This window comes from Drosophila montana, unplaced genomic scaffold (genome assembly GCF_035044405.1).
Source record: "Drosophila montana isolate Dmon_TW-CO22-7 unplaced genomic scaffold, ASM3504440v1 contig_2081_1, whole genome shotgun sequence".
Taxonomy (NCBI): Eukaryota; Metazoa; Arthropoda; class Insecta; order Diptera; family Drosophilidae; genus Drosophila; species Drosophila montana.
In genome coordinates, this window is record NW_026996991.1 from 1795559 (window position 1) to 1815361 (window position 19803).

At 40.7% G+C, this 19803-nt stretch overlaps 6 protein-coding genes across 10 annotated transcripts; 3 read left to right on the forward strand and 3 right to left on the reverse strand.

Moving 5' to 3' along the window:
- Positions 1-2162: 2162 nt before the first annotated feature.
- cnn (centrosomin) lies at positions 2163-13563 on the reverse strand. Of its 5 annotated transcripts, none has more exons than XM_064679963.1 (8): positions 13254-13560; positions 7981-8024; positions 7123-7493; positions 6985-7062; positions 6686-6889; positions 5062-5247; positions 2938-4993; positions 2163-2880 (listed from the first exon to the last, which is right to left on the reverse strand). In XM_064679963.1, the coding sequence occupies exons 1-8, from the start codon at positions 13445-13447 to the stop codon at positions 2621-2623; spliced, it is 3393 nt and encodes a 1130-aa protein (XP_064536033.1). In that variant the 5' UTR covers positions 13448-13560; the 3' UTR covers positions 2163-2620. The 5 variants fall into 5 exon arrangements, with proteins under 5 accessions (XP_064536033.1, XP_064536035.1, XP_064536037.1 ...); XM_064679965.1 differs by lacking the exon at positions 13254-13560 and adding exons at positions 10189-10368; positions 12438-12596 and having other exon boundaries at positions 6985-7493; XM_064679967.1 differs by lacking the exon at positions 13254-13560 and adding an exon at positions 12438-12466.
- LOC135426715 (lysozyme 1) lies at positions 8042-10002 on the reverse strand. The gene has a single exon (XM_064679974.1). It carries the CDS (start codon positions 8902-8904, stop codon positions 8392-8394), a length of 513 nt encoding a protein of 170 aa, XP_064536044.1. The 5' UTR covers positions 8905-10002; the 3' UTR covers positions 8042-8391.
- A 117-nt stretch (positions 13564-13680) lies between the features above and the next one.
- Golgin97 (Golgin 97) lies at positions 13681-16594 on the forward strand. The gene is made up of 6 exons (XM_064679968.1): positions 13681-14091; positions 14162-14947; positions 15004-15102; positions 15423-15836; positions 16006-16245; positions 16300-16594. The coding sequence occupies exons 1-6, from the start codon at positions 13906-13908 to the stop codon at positions 16420-16422; spliced, it is 1848 nt and encodes a 615-aa protein (XP_064536038.1). The 5' UTR covers positions 13681-13905; the 3' UTR covers positions 16423-16594.
- A 409-nt stretch (positions 16595-17003) lies between these two features.
- On the forward strand, positions 17004-17402 carry LOC135426717 (uncharacterized). Its single transcript, XM_064679976.1, has 2 exons — positions 17004-17152; positions 17221-17402. Exons 1-2 carry the CDS (start codon positions 17115-17117, stop codon positions 17372-17374), a joined length of 192 nt encoding a protein of 63 aa, XP_064536046.1. The 5' UTR covers positions 17004-17114; the 3' UTR covers positions 17375-17402.
- Positions 17403-17465: 63 nt separating this feature from the next.
- On the forward strand, positions 17466-17934 carry Tim10 (translocase of inner membrane 10). The gene is made up of 2 exons (XM_064679975.1): positions 17466-17616; positions 17686-17934. Exons 1-2 carry the CDS (start codon positions 17466-17468, stop codon positions 17811-17813), a joined length of 279 nt encoding a protein of 92 aa, XP_064536045.1. The 3' UTR covers positions 17814-17934.
- LOC135426712 (leucine-rich repeat-containing protein 57) lies at positions 17922-19263 on the reverse strand. Its single transcript, XM_064679969.1, has 3 exons — positions 18969-19263; positions 18326-18910; positions 17922-18199 (listed from the first exon to the last, which is right to left on the reverse strand). Exons 1-3 carry the CDS (start codon positions 19146-19148, stop codon positions 17951-17953), a joined length of 1014 nt encoding a protein of 337 aa, XP_064536039.1. The 5' UTR covers positions 19149-19263; the 3' UTR covers positions 17922-17950.
- Between the last annotated feature and the right edge of the window lie 540 nt (positions 19264-19803).

The following is a 19803-nucleotide window of genomic DNA, read 5'->3' on the forward strand; positions in this document are numbered from 1 at the left end:
AAATGTAAGGGCTGTAAAACTGCCGATACCTAATGCTTAGTAAATACTTTAAAAATCTTCTTATAGACTACAATTTGAAATAAGTTAGATTAAGCTTTATTAACAAGCATGTAGTTTCTAAATAATATTTCAAAACAGTTAATTAGCAGAAAAGCATTGTTTTTAATAATGGTAACAGAGCACTTACCGTGAACAGCTGTTGTTAACATAATTGATTATGTTACTTAACAGACGCCCTACAAGTGCTAAAATCATTATAGATTCAGGGCTGCAAAGACAAACAGCTGGCAACGCCAAATATCTAATACCTCAGGGAAATAAGTATATGTGCATCTTTATTTTTTCCTCTCATTTCAATAATATCACTTCCACTTTTTTTAAAGTATACCAGATTTTGTTGTTGTGTGTTATATTTGTTTTTTGTATGCCAAAGTCTTCGTTACTGTTCATTTTAGGTACCGTTACCATTAAATTGTGTGCTGCGTGCAAATGTGAGTTTTTGTGTGGAATTCCGTGTGAGCAAGAGAAGTATAGCGTCGGGGAGATATAATTAAATATAAAAACATTTTTAAGAGTAGGAAATAGGTTCGGACAATATACCTTTCAATAAATTAACGTTTAATTTGTTATTATTCATTTAAAATGCCACGTGGAATGCATTTATCGGAAGAGGAGTGAGGTTTGATAAGGGGCTTGCAGTTATCCGGCACCACAATTGCAGAAATTGCTAAAAGAGTAAATCGACATAGAAATACGATTACCAACTTTCTCAAGAATGTCGATAATTACGGTAATATTAAGTGCTGCGGCAGACCGACCCTTTTTAATGACCAGTGTAAACGGGAAATTTCACGACTTGCGATTCAAAAGGGCATATCTTGTATTGAGATCAGACGTCATTTACATCTTAACATATCTAGAAGACGAGTCCATCAAGTTTTAGTGGAAAACAATAACGTTTCATATGCTTCCCGAGAGCCTGTACCCAAGCTAATAAAACCTCACATATGCGCCCGTTTGGCATTTGCTGAAAAATATAAATTTTGGACCCATGAATTCCATAATGTCACTATTTCGGACGAGAAATTTGGATGGTCCAGACTGTTGCCATAAATATTGACGCGATTTAAGACAACCGCGGCAGACTCGACATAAGCGGAATCATGGTGGCGGTTCACTGATGATTTGGGCAGCTTTTGGATATGCTGGAAAGTCTTCGATTTGCTTCATACCGACAAGAACAAATGCGGACATATATGTAGAACTCTTGGAGAATGAGCTAATTGAGTTTGCGGGTGACTTGTACGGAGATGACTGGATCTTTCAGCAAGACAACGCCCCAATATACATTGCACGCAAAACTAGAGACTTTCTATCGGAAAGAAAAATACCATTCTTGGAATGGCCAGCGATCAGCCAGGATCTATACCCAATAGAAGACCTATGGGGCATACTTTCCAATAAAGTTTACAAGGGTGGTCGGCAGTTTGATACCATTAAGCAACTAAAAGAAACTTTACTGAAGGAGTGGGATCAAATAGACCCTTCAACTCTTGAAAACCTTATCAACTCTTATAATAAGGTCTTATTAGCAAATGGCAAGCATATAAACTATTAAAGAAAAATAAGAAAATAAAGGGGGATTAGTTTTCTTTAAAATAAATTAAGAAACTGTACTGTGCACATATACTTATTTCCTAAGAAGCCATATTACTTCATTTGTTTTTTTTTTTTATAAACATATTATAATTAGATCCTTTTGTTTTTCGTTACTTTTTATGAGTACAACAACATAAAAATAAAGTTTGAAAAGTTCCTTTTGTTTTACATACTTTTTTTTAATAAATTGTGTATGCACGTATACTTATTTCCCTGAGGAACGTAAATGTTATTATTTAAACGACCGACCCGGGAATACAGTAAATACCCATTACGAACAATATTTTTAAAACGAACTACAAATGTATTTTATTCTATAGCATAATGGTACAAAACGCTTAGGTCTATTATCTTTACAGATTATACAAGTTGTACAGCAGAAAAATTATTTCAAAACAGATAAATCATAATATAATTTCAATATCCGTTCCAATTGTTAACTGAAAACGAAAATTCATAGCAAAATTGAGGGTAAAAAGAGATTAATATTAATTCAAGCAAAATATTATGTTTAGTCTTTTAATTGTTGCAGAACATTTAGTTTGATATGGCAAGAAATGGCATTCGGCATCAGGGTTATCAAAGGGTTATTTCTAGCGAACTATAGGTGTTTATGATACTGTTTAAAATCGGTTAGTAATGCTCTTAATTAACTATGTATTTTAAGGTCATTCAATATGAACGAATGTGTGTATGTGTGTCTGGTTATCTTAATACCAGTTAGGTGCAGTTGGTGGAAACTTGCATTTTGTTACATATACATTATATATATTTTTTATTATACACAGTCTTTTAAAAAAATGCAAGTATTAATAACTCGTTGCTTTCGTGCCTTATATACAGACATTTACAAGAACATTTATAAGAAACAAGAAAATTAGTAAAAATGAAAGAGGAAATTGTTAGAAATGAATGGTATTTGTGAACCCACTCGAAGATGATAATCAAATCAAATCAATTGTTATAACACATTCTCCATATTCGAGCGAACATTTCGCAGTACATTGTGCGTCTTAAGTATTTGATTTTTAATGTCCTTCTCGACTTGTGCTTTAGCTTTGTTAACCACACGTAACTTTTCATAAGTGTCTTCAAATGCGCGCTTGGTGCGTATTAGTTTACGCCGTAAATCGGCATTTTCTTGCTCTACCTTAGCGCAATCGTGGATGGGCGGCAATTCCCCAGCACTCGATGCAACAGCCTCCGTGTCGGGTGAAAGGTCTGCTGTCAAAAAGAAATCTTTATTTTTGTACAGTTTTGTGCGCTTCATACACTTACCCTCCTTTTCATCCAAAATATCAGCAGCTTGGTTCGAATTATGCTCACCTAGCTCCACCGTCTTAAGCAAGGTGCGCTGCGCATTGGATAGCTCCACGCTCAGAACACGACCTGTATCACTCTCTATGCCCAGATCCGGCGATGGATTATTAATGCGGCCGGCTCTCTGGTGAGCCACACGCAGCGGCACTTCCTCGGACGTGTAGCCGGACTGGGAGACATCGCTGGGATGTGGGCACTGATGTTGCCGTTGCTCCTCCTGCAACTGTGTTAGTTGCACCTTAAGCTCTTCCAGCCGTTTCTCCAGCTGCAATTTGTCATTGTAGGCTTTGGTGCGCTCCATGATAGCCTTGGAAGCCTGCAGCGTGCTTTCATCCAATTCTTTTTTAAGCGAACGCGCCGCCAACTCATTCTCAACGAGGGTCTGCTTCAGCTCCTTTTCGTTGTCCTGATAGAACTCCAGCGTACGTTGCACGTCGACCAGCTGGCACTTGAGCTCCTCATGTTTGGTCACCGCAATCCAGTCACGTTCCAATGCCTCCTGCTGCAGACGCTGCTGTGCCTCGAAACGTTGTGACGCCTCCAACTTGAATTGCGCCAGCTCGTTGCGTGCTTCAGCGAGCGTTGTTTTATATTCATTTTCCATTTCAAGAATTTTCTTTTGCGCTTCCTGCAGCTCAAGCTCTGAGATTTGTGCATCCGCATGCAGCGTATTGTACATCATTTGCAGCTGTTCCAACTGCTGCGTCTTGAGTTCAATTCGAGATTTCAACTCGGCAATTTCCTGATCATCTTGGCTGCCAATCGCACGCAGATCCGCGTGCAGCGTTTCGTTTAGTGCACGCAGCTGTTCCAGCTGTTGGGTTAACTCAATGACGCGCAGCTGCTCCTGCTTGAAGCGATTGTCCGCGTCCACCAGTTGACATTGGGCCTGCAGTATGCGCTCGTCTCGCTGGGCTATAAGCGCCTCCAGCTGGCTGATGCGTTCGCTGTGGCGACTGCGCTCCTGCTTAAGCGTGTTGGCCGAACAGGCGTGACCCTCGCTATCCGATTCGCTCAGATGTTGCTCGCCCACAATGCTGTTCGAGGTGTCTTCCAGACCGATGCGCGCTAAAGAGACCTTACGATCGGGCTCGGACCAGGCTTCCGATTCGCTTTGATTGTCCGGCTGTTGTTGCGGAAGGGGCAGCGAGCGTCGCTCTTTTCGCTCTGATTTCAGTCCCTTGTTTTCCGTCTTTGCTCCCTGCAGATCCTCGTGCGAATTGTACGTATGATTGCACTCATCCGCCTCGGTGTACAATATTTCCGACAGTTTGCTAAGTTGCGCTAGACTCTGATCAGCTAGGGAAACGCCAGTTATAGACAGTGTCATGTTCAGGCTCTTGGACAAGTCTAAGCTGCGATCCACCGCGCGGCGCATAGCATGCCGACGATCCGCTGCCAGCACGCCGAGCACATCCTTGTGCTTGAGCAGCGAATTGAGGAAGCCAGCTAACTCTTCCAAACGATTGGTCAGCACGCTGCACACGTCCGCACACTCCAGACGCCACTTGTTGGCATTCTCCACATCCAGCTCCATGGTTTGTAGCTCCTGACGCATCTGTGCAATCAGGGCGCTGTCCTGCTGCGCACCATCCAGACGTTGCAACAGTACATCAACCTTGCGCTGAAGCAGTTTGTTGCGTTTGACAGCTTTAGCGAATTCTACCTCCGAAAAGGATTGCTGGGAATCGGCGCCAACTGTGGAATCATCGCCTGAGTGTTCCACGGACTGTTGCTGCTGCTGCTGCTGCTGCTGCTGCTGACTGTTGCTGACCAATTTGGTCAGGCGCTCAACTTCGCGATTCTTCTCCCACAGCTCCTTGTTGACGAGGTTCTGCAAATTGGCCGTCTTCTTTTTAACATCCGCCTGCAGCTGCTTGATTAGCTCATCCTGATCCGCAATTTGTTTTTCATAGCGCTGCTTCAGGCTGCGTGAAATGTCCACGGCACAGGACTCGCTGTCGCTCAGCGAATGTAACCGTTTACCGGGCGAGGACTCCGATGTCGATTTGCTCTATAGGAAAATACATTTTTTATATAAATGGTCTTTAAGGCATCTAGTTGGCTATTTTCTCTTTTTACCGTCTGCGCCTGCTGCTGCTGTTTCATTCGGTTGATTTCCTTCTCTTGGCTGCTCAGTTTTTGCATCAGCTTCTGAATGGTGCGACAGGCCTGTTCGTGCACTCGCTCCCTTTCAGCCAGTTTCTCCTCGGCGTCCTGCAGCTCGCAGATCTTGTCGGCCAATTGTGTGCGCAGCTCTTGATGGGGCTGAAAGTATATTCAAATACAAAGATGGTCAATGCATAACCCAAAACATAGGAGGTAGAAGCTGCTCCTTAAGCACACACTTAAATTATAAGCTTTACATGTTTCGCCGATTTCAGACAACCCAACTACGATGGAAAATCGGTGTAAAACTGATTTTCAAAAATAAACGCTTAAAAACCATCTGATTTTGATCTCCGCACATGTCAAATTATGCCCACTATTTTTTGTTCTTTTTATTTGAATTACATTTGTAAGTATTTAATAACGAGAAATTTTTGCATAACTACCAGCGAATATGTTGACACTCTATGCTAACAATGTTGAACTCGACAAAAATAGAAACGAAATTGCGACGGCCGGCGTATGGTGTGTATATTCTCATCAGATCATCAGAGCGAATAGTGCACTGTCCAGTTGAGCCATGCTGCATTTCAGAGACAAGGTAGACATCAGCACGGTGGCCGGAGCAGGCAGACACAGTGATGCGCTCCTCTGTCTGGAAAAACAGAATGTCGCATTGCAGTACAGTGCAGCTATTTGGCAAGGAAGGAACATCAGTTTGGATGGTGCGTGGAGCACCAGCACCATCGGCACAGCAGCTCACGCAATCCATTGAACGGCGGCAACGAATAGTTGTAAAAGGCCGTGCTAGGTGCGGCAACGGATAATGGCATTGGGACTGCCCTGCAATGCTGCGGATCGGGGGGATTGAGTTGAAATACACCACAGAAATGTTGGTCAAATGGTTCACCTCTGGCATTGAGAAATACAAACGCCTTACGGGACTGGCGCTGGAAAGATCTTGATTGCCAAGCAATACGCTGATCGCTGAAAAGTTGGAGCGATGCGAACAACTGCTGGCACAACTTTGAAAACAACTTTGAAATTTATCAAAACGCATCGGCTGTACAATGGCAATCCGCTCCAAGCAATGCAGTCTATCCGTATATTGCAATTTATTGCTCAGATCCTGATAGAATTGCTTTTCGCGTCGCACCATATCAACCTCGCAGCTCTGTTTTCTAATGACGCTCTCGTATTCAAGAAGCCGTAGATATAGACGCCTGTGCGCAAGCTCCTTATCACTGATCAGGTCCTTGTTTGCGGGGAGTTTCGATTAAGTATCACACCGTTTTCCTGCTCGTTGTATACTACTTACTTCCATCACATTTATTGTCTTGCGCTGCACGTTCAATATGGTCACCGCCTCGACTACCCACATATTCTTGCGCTGGATTTCTTGCTCGGCGTCTTTTAGCTCCCTATGTAGACGTTCATTTCCCGCTAAAGAGGCGCTTAAATCGAGCTTCTGGCGACTTATCGTTTGCTAAGAGTTCAAACCACTTATCAATCCTCATCTCACGTGGCTTCCACAAGGTCCGAAAACCAACTCACTCAAACACTATCATTTATATATTCTACAATCTATTTTACTTACATTTGCTAGCTGCTCGGTTTCCGTCTGCTTTTCAAGCTGCTCAACCAGTTTGGCATTTTTAATTGCCAGCTCCTCAATCTTGGCTTCGCATGCCACCAGCGTCTCCTGGCGTTCGGCTAGATCATTTGCCAAGAGCTCCTGCTGACGCCTAGACTCCGTCTCCCGCAAATCGGCCTCGAGCAGTTCGTTCTCCAACTTAAGCACCTGTTAAGGGCAGAATTCACATTAATATATTTATATACAGTTGCATTTTAAAATAACTAAAATAACAAGACTATGAATCGACTTCGTTTACAAACCTCTGCTTCCAAAGTCTTGAACTTTTCAGCATTCAGCGTATCAATCGACTTTTTGGTTGCCTTCTGCGTGGCGGCTGCCTGCTCCAAAGGAAATCGTGAATTCCTTTTCAATTTACAATGTGAAATTATAAGATTTACCTCTAACTGACTTATGTATTGCTGCATTTGCTCAATCATCGCCTGACTCTCCATGTCAGCCTTCTTTTGCATCTCCTCGTGCTGCGATATAGCCCGAGCCGCATCCTTTAAGAGTTCGGTCTTCTCTTCCACACGCTTCCGTAGTATTTCGATCTCAATTTTGGAATCTATGAGCTGCTTGGAGGGGGATTCGGCCGCATTTTTGCCGCCTCGTGCGCCATGCTGACCCTCCTCCATAAAGTAAATTCGCAGCTTCAAATTGAAGTTCTCCTTGCGCAGTGTCGACATCTGCTCCTCTAGCTCGCGCACGGACCGACCCTGCATCGGCGAATGAATACCACCCGGTGCACGCGCTGCATCGAAGCTGGTATCTACAAAAAGACAAAGAAATATCGTTAATTGAATCTAGCAACTTGTCTCAAACCTGTGAACTATCATAACCATCAAACATGCGTAAACCATTTGTCGTGGATGTCCGTGGCGAGACCGCTGATAGTATGCCGTTTTTGCCCATTCCGGCAATAAATAAAAAAATATATAAAAGGAAACTGAGTGATTGCCTTGCATATAGTATTTACGGGTGTGTTTCCAAACTAAACTCTAATAAAATAGATGTGTGTGTTGACATAATACACACGGACAAGTAGCTCAGACAAGCCAAATAAATAGTTGCCCCAAAATGTCAAAAGAAAAGTTGGACAGAAAATGCAGAACGAAAACATGATACCCTCAAAACATAGTCTAGTCGATAATTTCGGAAAACTAATTTGATAAGGTCTGCTGGAGTCCTGATTGTGTGCAAGGGTATTTTCAATTCGACAGCTAAAAAATAAATGTTATTTTTTCTTCTATACTTACATGAATTTTCCATGGTTACATCGTGAATACCGCCGGGACTTGTGCTGCAAAATAGAAACAATTAAACTAGATTAGAACTGGAAAAACACGTAGCAGGAAGCATTACAACAGGATCAAAATAATTTCCACTTTGCGAGGATTCAATCAAAAGGATTCCTTTCGGGCGTCTTGGGTGGAAAGATGTGGTCATTTTCGCAGATCGATTTAGCGGAAAAGAAGGGAAAGCGACGTGATGCTATTATTCTACATTTGGATTAATTAATTTTAAGCTAATTTATAAAGCTCGACTTATTAATAGAAAAACAATTGGCTCGGGCAAAGCCGGGTAACACCAGCTAGTACTTTAATGTATCATCTAGAAGTTTACAATAAATGTCTATTGGCAGTGATCGATCCGCACGAAATAGGTGCTTAATCCATTTCCGTAACGAGAGTCGTGGTTTCTATTTCCGGATCTGGCGTCACAGTCGATGCTGTGGTTTCCGGTTGGAAACAGTTTTCGGCGTCCGAGAGGGTTCCGTTGCAGAACTCCTCGTAGACAGACCAGGCCGTCCAGCCCTGCTGCTTCTTGATAAGCCGGGCACAGTGCACAGCCGTCGTGATATTATCGCTCAAGAGCTCTGTGCAGTTCACATTGCAGCCATTGAAGGCGTGGTAGGGCGTTGCCTTTGGGGGCGCACACCAGAAGCGATCGCTGATCTGAAAGAGACCATAGTCCCTCGAGCCATCCGAGTTGCCCTGCCCGACAACGTGTGTGTTGAAGCGACTCTCGAAGTCGGCTATGCACAGCCATTGGGCAAGTTCCGTCTTGGGCACGTCCAATATATAAAGTTGTCCGGCCAAATCGCAAGGCTTCAGACGTATCGCCAGCATGGGCGATAGCACCAGCAGGCACATCCACATGCCCAGGGCGAACTTATCCATTTTACTATTTTAACTACTATGAGCGACAGTTATCCGGCCAGCTTTCAAGCACGATTTAACTGAGCAACCAGCTGGATAAGCCACAACACCTGTATTCCACGGCGTGCAGTAGAGGTGGTCGGTCAAGCCGTGATAGTCTGATTTAACACGAAACAAACATATTTCGGCCGATTCCATGCAATTCATGATATACTAAGTTCTAATTCCCATATTACAAGTTTCTACACTTTACGCCTCTTTGCTCTAAAAACAATTTTAAATATTTTCTAGCCCTTTATGGCTTACACATTCGCATTCACTATTAAGTCACGCATCCATCTCTAGTCTGGAGGTCAATTTAAACAGGTTTGAATTGTTTTAATGCTGCCTCAAGCACCTATAATTAACTGGTAGTTTATCAACATGGCTTGTACAGACAAACAAACATATTTGATAAGTCTTATAATAAATCGTATAGTATTATAACTGCTCGACGAAAAGATACCGATTACAAAGCTCTGTACTCGATCATATACGGGCTTAAATCGCCTCTTTATGAGATATTCATAAGTGAACGGGTCGAGGGAGTGTACGAAAGAGTGCAAATGTAAGAGAAGAGAAAGTGAGAAATTGTGTGAAAGAGAGTGTTAAAGAGAGGAAAGAGTGAGATTAAGTATGAGAGAGTGTAAGTGTAAGAGAGAAGATATATTTATAAAAGGGTGGAGAGAGAGTAGTTTTGAAGGGGAGCGGGCGGTTCAAATAGAGATCAGGCACATGCGAAAACTAGAGACACTCTGTCACATCGCCGTTCTATGCGATTTTCATGAATTCAAGCTATTCGTGCAGATCCAAATGGGTCTCATCTAGCTTTAAAAGCAAAACCCAGCGACATATGGTTTTAAATGTACATACATATGACATACAAATGTGTATCTAGTACAGCCGAAAATTTGGACTAGAGTTAAGTGAAGCGTGCAAATTCTTTAGTAGAATAGAAATGGCACACCTAGCTATTTTTTGTCTTTGTTCAAATAAATGGAACTTCTGATGTCATTTAAGTCGATTATTGTAAAATGACGACAATCTACTGAATTCAATAAGCAAATAATTTTTAAATAAACTTCCTTGGAATGACAATAAGATAGAATTGTTTTTAAGGTTTCAAATGCGTAGAAGCAAACAGAAACCCGCGCTATCTAAGCTTTAGATATATTCAGTTTACTTTAGCAAACTGAAAGAAATTCAAAACCCGCGCAATCTTATCTTTAAACATACTATATATTTATTTGACTTGAAGAAACTTACCAAAAAGTGGCCCCAGCTCCGGCACAAACTGAGAACCTTTTAAATGGCGATCTTGGGGATTCATTTGTGTTGATCATAGAGTTTGTACGATATATGCCCGCCATTATAATGTTTTTTGATTCTTGGCATTAATATGCAGCTTTAGTTTTAGGTATTCTTCACTCCAGTACATTGAATATACTGACGGTATAAATATGACTTTGATTTAGTTAAAGTCGAAACGAATGCGTCACCTCGTTGTTTGTTTTTAGTTTTGCTTTTGTTGTTGTTGCTGTTGTGCTTATCCTAAATAACTTGCGGCACACCAGTCTATAAATGCAACTTCAGTGCAGGTATATAATTACTCTGGGGTTACGTACACACACACACCCATGGATATGTATGTGCCACGTCCTATGCGTCGATGAGTCATTGGCGCGCCAACTTTCTGCTGCCAGCCATGGCGCATGTTTTGGGTAGGCAAATGTCCCCGAAATGATGGCGCATCACATCACTCAGGAGCGCCACATAGAATCTTAGACTGCGATACTTTTTTTTTTGTTTGCTTGCAAATTTGCGAACCGGACTGGACGCAGCACCGGCGACACATGTGGGCCACGCATTTCACGTGAGGGCCTCTTCAATATGAATTATTTTGGGAATTGAGCAAAAACACAAATACCAAATGCAACTTATGAAGTGAAATAATTTTGTCGGCCTGAAATTGTTGCTGCTACGCTTTGTTTTGACCCGCCATAGCTATGGTTACAACGGTTTCCAGTGGTAATCAATGGGCAAACACAGCTGCTGAACATATGTGCAGAATTGGGAGTAGTAAAGCTCCACTTTCGGCACACAACAGGTGTTCAAATAGTGACCCACTTAGGGATGCAAATGTATCTATATAGTACATAGTACATACTACAGTTGAAACATGCAAAATATAACTCTATAATTTCACGGGCTACTGAACCCGAGAGAGTAAGATAAAGATAAAGATTCAATTACGCTTCCACACATGCATCTGTTATGTATATACTTATAGGGATCTAAGTTGTCTTCTGATACCAACTTCTAATTTCTACATGTTGTAGTTTGCGAGAGAATACAGCTGTTGCACATGTGTCCTGTTCAGGAGGCTCACTACCTGAAGTGTTTGAACGAATAACAATTAGCAAACAGCCGTCAGTTGAATGTAGCATATGTCTAACTTTAGAAGGCCCTGAAAATAATTAACAACAATTGGCTCCAAAAGACGATGAAAATGCAGTCTAAAACAGTTCCCCGCCCGGACCCCTATTAGTTGGGGCTTGAAGCTAGAACGTAAACAAGATACTTGATTGTGACGCTTGCCCATAAATGAATGCATCTTCGTGTACAAAACTGAACTCATTTGAAAAGCCGTGCACTGTGAAAAAGCGGATGTGCATTTATGTAACCAAACATTAGAGGGATAAAACTAGCAATAATAAAGGAAACTGTACTCTATGCTGAATGGTGGTGGTGCAAAGCGTAACAGTACAATGCAAGCGGGGTAGGGGTTCAAACAAAGGTCAAACAGCCGCAAACGTGTGCATATAAACTGAACAACTTGCCACTTAAACACAAGTACATATATCCTCCTTGTATATACAGTGAAAGCTCTACTAACGGACACCTTACCTGGGTGAACATCTACAAAAGCAGCTTACATTTTTTACATATTTTTTTTAGAAATTTTTTTGTATTGGAACTATCCCTAACGAGTTATTGTTAATTAAGTTATTGGTCTCAAAATGAAATGTTAGCAAGAAAACTTTAGTTTGTTTTTTTTTTTTAAACTTGATAATTTATTTTTTTGGTTTTTTTGTGATGTATCTTTAATGCAGGACAATAAACTGAAAACCTAGAAGTACGCTTTATAGAGCGTTGCCTGTAAACATATTTACTCGACTTATCGTGCCTGATAATACGCAGTTATAAATATTATATGTATGTACATATCCATAAGATGCTGTGCTATATTTTTCCACTACTAAATTTAGATGCAGCAGCAACAACAACGACAAAGGAAATCAACAACAAGATGAGGCGCGTACCCGTAATTTATGCACACACACATGCTCATATATACATATGCACACATACACATGCATATAGACACGTCTGTAATTTATATAAGAATATTGCCTTTTTACACTGTTCGAGAGCATTCATCGTGCATATTCGACAATTTTTATCTACACATATATAGCACACAGTGATTAAAAAAACAAATATATAAATCTCACTTTTGTTGCTGCATATTTGCACATACATATACGCATATATGTGTACGCTTGGATGAATATATTTATTTTAACGCGAACCGCAGTGTATATGTTTATTTGTTTGTTCGTATGTATTGCGCAAAAAGAAAGACTGATAGGCGTTAAGCGAAGCACAATCACAACAAACGAACAAAAATACAATTGAAAATACTAGAATTATGGTTGCCTTCATATACATATGTCTAATTGAACCGAATGCCAGAATAGTACTGAAAATGCGCATCAAGATAACCAGAGAGAAAACCCCCAATCGGCAAGCATCATCCGTTCATCTCATCCAACCGTCTGTTCGTTCGCTCCGCAAGGAAAATGCGCTCAGCAAAACTTACACAAATGCACGGCAGATGTTGCTACTTTTTTCCGGAGCGCGCTCGCTGCTCACCCACCATATGACCAATGTGGCTGTGTTGGGTTTGGCTCTCCCACAAAATAGGGTGGGTTATGTACATAATCATGTGTGCATACATTCTCACCAGCGCGTGAGGGGAGTTCATCTGGGACCTGCCGCTGAGCGCATACGCACTGCTTCTGATCTTTTGATGCAGTTTTGCCAACTTTGTGCTCAGATTCGGATGGTTGAGTATTGTCATTAGTAAATAGATATGTGCTGCTTTCATTTTTATGATCCAAATATAGTTTTGGATCGAAGCCAAAGTGTGCGTTGCACTTGCAAAATTGCACTGCCAAACAGAACTTCAAAGACGCAGCAACAACACACACATACAAACAACAATCACAAATTCACGCACAATAAGAACATATTAAATTAGTACTCACTCGTCTATGCTGATGCGTTTCGAAAGCGCCTCGGCCAAGTCTTTTAAAACCCTTGGATCGACTTCGGCAGCGCCGTTTTCTTCTAGGAAACTGGTCACAGTTTCTATCAATGAAATTTCCTTTAAGGAGGAAGTACAAACGCCATCACTGTCACAAAAGTCACGCGGCGCTTGTTTGGAATAATCCTGCTCCATTTTTGTCAGCTCGGCTTAATATTCCCAGGCTATAAATGAAAAAAGCTGCTTTAAACTTAACTATTCAAATATTATATTAAACAATTATAAGAATTTTGCGCGCTCGCCTCAGATGTTTTTTGGCGTCTGTTTTTTAATGTTATCGATAAATCGCGATGTACGCCACTTATGTGGCAACTTTCAGCTACTGTGATGCCAGACTTAAAAACTTAACAAAGTGGCAAGCTCCACTTGCACGTAGTGCTAAAAAAAATAGAAGAAGCAACATATATAGACTGCAAATTTAAATAGATTTACATTTACATTTCATTGATAAGCACATGCACAAGCAATACCCTAATTGGAGCAATGATATAAAAACAAGTTGCTGTAACGCTGGTGTGCCGCATCGCGATAAACTGAATACGCTTAGTTGAGTCTAAACATTACAATAGGCAACGGCACGCAGGCAACAAAAAATGTTTGCAACGCTTAAAAACAAAATTAAGGAGGAAACTGGAGAAGATGTGTCCACGTCGGCAACCCAGACGCATCAACGACACAGCAGCAACAACAACAATAATAATTATCGCATACGCAGTCGACGTGTGAGCATTAATTCCAACGTAGCTGATGATGTGGGCGGTGGCGGAGTCTACAGCGAGGTGAGGTCAATGCAAACACAATATTTATATATTTAATAATAATATTGAGAAACATCTGTTTATATTCTAGTCAGAACAACTGTGCCAGCTACGAAGCCAATGCAATGAGCTTGCATCCAGAGTTAGCAGCCTGAGTCAGAGTTTACAAAAATTGCAGGAGGAGAAGACACGAGTGGATAAGACAAATGAGATTCTATTGGAAAGCGTTCGAGTCGCTCAGACCCAAAAGGACATCTATTGCGAGGAACAGGAAAAGATACAAAATCTGCAGCAAATTGAAATTGATAAACTGAAAAGTTTGCTCGGCTTTCGCGAGCAGGAAGCCGTTGATCATATGAATGCCATACGCCAGTATCAACAGCAGATTGAGAATTTTAACCAGGAGCTGGAACGGTTGCGCTCCATAGAGCCTATTGCTGAGGATTTGCGCGATGAACTGGAGCAGTTGCGCCATGCCACACAGCAGGAGAAGAACCATTTAACTACAACTCTGGCTGCCGTGCAGGAGGATAATCGCAACATGAAAATGCGTATGAGAATTATTGAAGAGGCGCGTCTGGAAGCTTTGCCCCAATTGAATACCGAACAGCAAGTGCAGGCACTTGTGCAGGAGCATAAATTGTTGGAACAGCATCTCGAGGAGGCACATTTGCAGTTAGCCGACATCAAGAGCTCATGGAGTGGCCAAAACTTTGCGCTAGAGAAGCAAGTGAGTCGCCTGTCCCAACAGGTGGCCGAGGAGACCACCGAAAAGCGAAAGGCGCTCAAAGCGCGTGACGATGCAATAGAAAATCGAAAGCAAGTCGCATTCGAGCTGGAAAAAGCCAACAGTGAGATCAAACAACGAGACGATAAGGTAAACACACCATATTTTACTAACTAGACTTGTTTAATTCAACTTATTGCATATAGATTAAATTATTGGAAGACGAACTCAATGAGCTGAACATTGCATTAAAAGAATGTCGCGAAGAGAATGAGCAGCAAATTCTATTTGAGCGCAACAAATCCGTGAGTATCCCTTCTGAGGTTGGCGGTTAGCAGTGGCACACACAAACATACATACACATACATAATTATATATACATTTATTAATGGCATGAATAATTATTGATATAACTAACAAATTCTATTAGCAAGTAAATTAACACTTTCCTCGCAATTGTTTAACACAATGAAAATATGTATTATATACTTTGTTGCATTTCTTCTTATTTAACAATTTGTATTATAATCCAAGAACCTATTCTTTTTCTATTAAACTGCTTTTATGGTTTACAACCAAAAAAAAAACAAATGTTACAACTTATTCCAACTAAACTTAAACTTAGGAAACTCTGGCAGCTGAAACAAAAGATCTCAAAATGCGACTCGCAACCGCTGACGAAAGATTCAGTGAATATGTGAAAAATGCTGAGCAAGTCGCTCAAAAGCTGCGCACACAAATCACCGAGAAACAAGATCTTTTAGGCGACACACAAATGAAATTGGAAGTTGAGCGCGAGGAGAAACTGACTGCCTTGCTGCGCAACGCGGAGATCTCGCAGAGCGAAGAGCTGCTGAAGAAGGAGCTGCGCATGGAGCAAACCGAATCCAATGATTTGCACGACAAGAACAAGCAACTGGAGAAGGATGTGCAAGAGGCACGCCAGGCATTGCAGTTACTCAATGATGCGGCCCAGCAAAATACAATGGATCAGGCAAAATACGAGCTGACACAACGAGAAATTGTGGAAAAGAATAAGGTGAGTGTATCCAAGGGATTTTATTAATATGTTGATTATAATTCTTAGTTAAAGCATCGAAATAAGAACCTAGCTATAAAAGTTGCCTGTGCATTCTGTGGTGTTTATATCTTCCTGTTACTTAGGTCACTAAAACATTGCCATATCTCTTATTACTGATCTTATGTAGACAATAAAAACTTTAAATCAGCGCTTGGGAGACCTTAAAAAGACCTTGCAAAAAGAATTTCGAAGTTCGCAAACAGCAACCATCGATGTTGATACGGATCAAGTTATACCCGCCTTTAGAATTTCCAATGCACCAATTGAGAGTTTTCAATCGGACAACAAGCCCAATTGCATTATTATGGATGAAGTAAATTTTAAGTATCTTAAACATGTCATCGTCAAGTTCTTAACAAGCAGAGAGGTATGGATTGAGTTTAATATCTAGAAAAGTCATGAAAGTAAACTCTTCTTTCAGGTCGAGGCGCGTCATCTGGTGCGAGCCGTTTCCACGCTGTTGCAGCTTTCCCCGGAGGAAGAAAAACTGCTGTACGATACGCTTAATTGGAAAATGAGCTGGTTTGGCGTGAAACCCAGTTAAATTCGATCGATGACAAGTGATAAATGCATGCATTTTCATGTGCAATAATTAGGTACATTCATATGTACATATACACATACATTCCTACATTCATATTTAATTTAGTTTTTCATTGTGAGCCATTTGTACTATGTACATATTACATTGAATTACATTGTGATTTAAAAATTTCTGTATACATCTAATATCTTACCAAAAAAAATTACAAATGTATTGCTTCGAAAAATGACGACGTTCTATACGCGTCAGTTATACTGTGGTAATTATATTGTTGATTTAATTATTATTTTGTTCATTAATCTTATTATTTGTTATAAATATATAGTAACATATTTACACAGTACATTGTACACATAACCATGAACATATTCGTACTTACATACAATTAGAACGGTTTGTGATGCACTGTCAATAAAAGCCTATTCTTAATGCAATTTTCATAAACATTTTGAATACTAACAACGAACTAAGAACACTAACCAGTTGATTTAAATAAATTTAGCTCAAAATTAATTCGAAGTTAAAATGCAACAACACACTAGCGCGAAATTGGCCGCGCAAATTAAATATCGATAACTCTTGTTATCGTAAAACTTCACAGTAAAGGTATTTTTTAAACTTGGTATTTTTGTGAGGAAATTGAGGTATTTCCATATGTGTCAATAGGCACAGTCACACTGTGTCTATTGACAATGCCGCTTGGAAACGCTGGGCGAATTGCTGTTTGTTGGTTTGTACAATACGTGCATTAAAAAAAAAACACGTTGTTACCTAAAATTAAAATTTTATGTTCATTAGGGCATTTTTAACCGTTGGTGGAGTGTATGCTTTTGTATTGTCAAAAAGATCAGTAGAAGGCCGCAGATTCGAGACATTACGTGTGCGAGAGCGCATGAAAAAAGCAAACCACGGTGAATACGATCAAACAATTTCGGACAGGCGCTTCGACTAGAAAACAACTGCAAATTCATTCAAATAAATTGATATATATATATATATATAAATAACCAAATTACATTGATAACATATAATACATAACAAAAATGGCTATGCCACAAATAAGCGTGGCCGACCAGGCAAAATTGCAGCTGATGCAAGAAATGGAAATTGAAATGATGTCGGATTTATATAACCGCATGACAAACGCCTGTCACAAGAAGTGCATCCCGCCGCGCTACGGCGAGTCGGAATTGGGTGAGCTTTAATTCATAAGAAAGCATATCCATTGATAATAATAAATTTCAACAATTTTGCTGTTTGTAGGCAAAGGCGAAATGGTTTGCATCGACAGATGTGTTGCAAAATATTTGGACATACATGAAAAGATTGGCAAGAAGCTAACTGCCATGTCCATGCAGGACGAGGAGCTGATCAAAAAAATGTCTAGTTAAATTTTAAGTTACTAGGATTTGGTCACATTGACCCAAGCCAAAGCGCATTTCAATTGTTACGTTTTACACACACCCCGACAAGCACACACACACAAATTCAAATAAACATAGTACGCAACAATTCTATTTGAATAATCTTAAAATGTTGTCACAAAACGAGACATTTCAGGCAGCATAACGCTTAAATCCTCAATGGTATTCTCCAAGTTGCTCTCATCCGAGCTATCCAATTGGCTGGTGCGTGCGCTATTAGCCCAATCCGAAGAGGACTCCTGCTCCGGTTGCGCATTTGGTTCTGCTTCTATGTTCGCACTTAACCCGCTCGCCGAGACTCCAGCTTCAGGCAGCAGCTCAATCACCGACTCCACATAGATGTTTGTCTGTTTCTGCAAATCACAAATTATTCGTATGTAACAAATCAAGACTGTTTCTGCGCTAACGCTGCAATCTAACTTTTGCGTAACATAATGTTATTAGATACTGAGCGGGATTTGCCCAGCAATTAAACTTACCTGCGCCAGTTCCTGCAGCCCAGGTAGTGTGCTAATTGGATTCTTAGATAAATTTAGCATACGGAGAAAACTCAGTTGCTCCAGCTCTGCTCGATCGGGAATGAGTTCAATGCGATTTTCATTGAGGAAAACGAATTTCAAATTGGGCATGGTAATTAACATGCATGGCAGACGATTCAGTCGATTGCCCTTCAGATTTAGATGTATTAGATTTTGCAGTAATCCAAATGTTTCTGGTACCTCGCCAAGCTCATTGCTCTCCGCCGTAAACCAGCGTAATTCTGCCAGCTTGCCCAGTGCATCGGGTAGTTTGCGCAAACGATTTCCACGTACACCCAGCGTTTGCAGGCGCTCGCAATTGGATATTTCAGTTGGCAGCCTACGCAGTCCCGTATTATTGCACCAGAATGTCTCCAGAGCAGTGAGGTGTCCCAGTTCCGGCGGCAAGCGACTTATATTGTTGCAACTGACATTCAGGAATTTCAATCTGACCAATTGACAGATGCACGCGGGAAACTCATCGAGCTTGTTGTAGTCCAGCGCCAAGACTTGCAAGCGAATCAAGTTGCCTAGACTGGACGGCACCTGGACATTTCATAAGTAGATATAGATCTGTACACATATCTCTTTCCGATTGGCCTACCTTAGTTAGTTTATTCTGATTTAGAAATAGCTTCATCAGCGTTTCACAATGCTCGATAATATCTGGTAGCTCGGCCATTTGGTAATGGGATAGATTTAAGGAAAACGCTTTCTTGCATATCACATCCTCACAGTTGGCCAATATATAATTGGTGCGAAAAAAATGGCAAACTGCGTCCATCTGTGGCTTTCGGATTTTTCTCCTCAATACTCGAGAATTATCTCTAACAGTTAAAATTTAGACAGAATATTTTCCAAATCTTTACATTTTCAAAGCACAGGCTGGGCGACAAACTAAAATGCCAGTACAAATAATTTTGTCTAGTCATCTACACATACATATATATCTATATAGAATCTATAGTGTAGAACCCTCTGGCATTTGCATGTACAACACAGTCCTGGGTTTCTAAATTTAAAATTCAGTTGCTCGCCAAAGAAATGTACAATAACAACGCAAATTTTAAGGCACCGAAAGTAATATACCCTTGCAGGTGAACAAACAATTCATATTCTCTAAAAAAAAAAAACAAAAAGAAAACATATTTAAGTTCGCTTTTGCTCAGTTTAGCTAGGATAGCTGTAGGGTCCGGCTTTCCAACAAGTTCAAGATAGCTTTGAAACCGAGAGACTAATTCGACTCTACAGTTTTTTATTGTGCTCATATTTCATCATGAATTTAGATTTGAAATCAATGTCAGCTATAATTTAAAGATCATTTATCACCCTGATTCAATGTGCCGGGTTATTATCTCTCAAATTATTTGCTGGCAAACAAAAAAGGGGCACACAACCAAAAGTATTATGCATCGGGTCGAAAATAGGTTCTTTTTTTT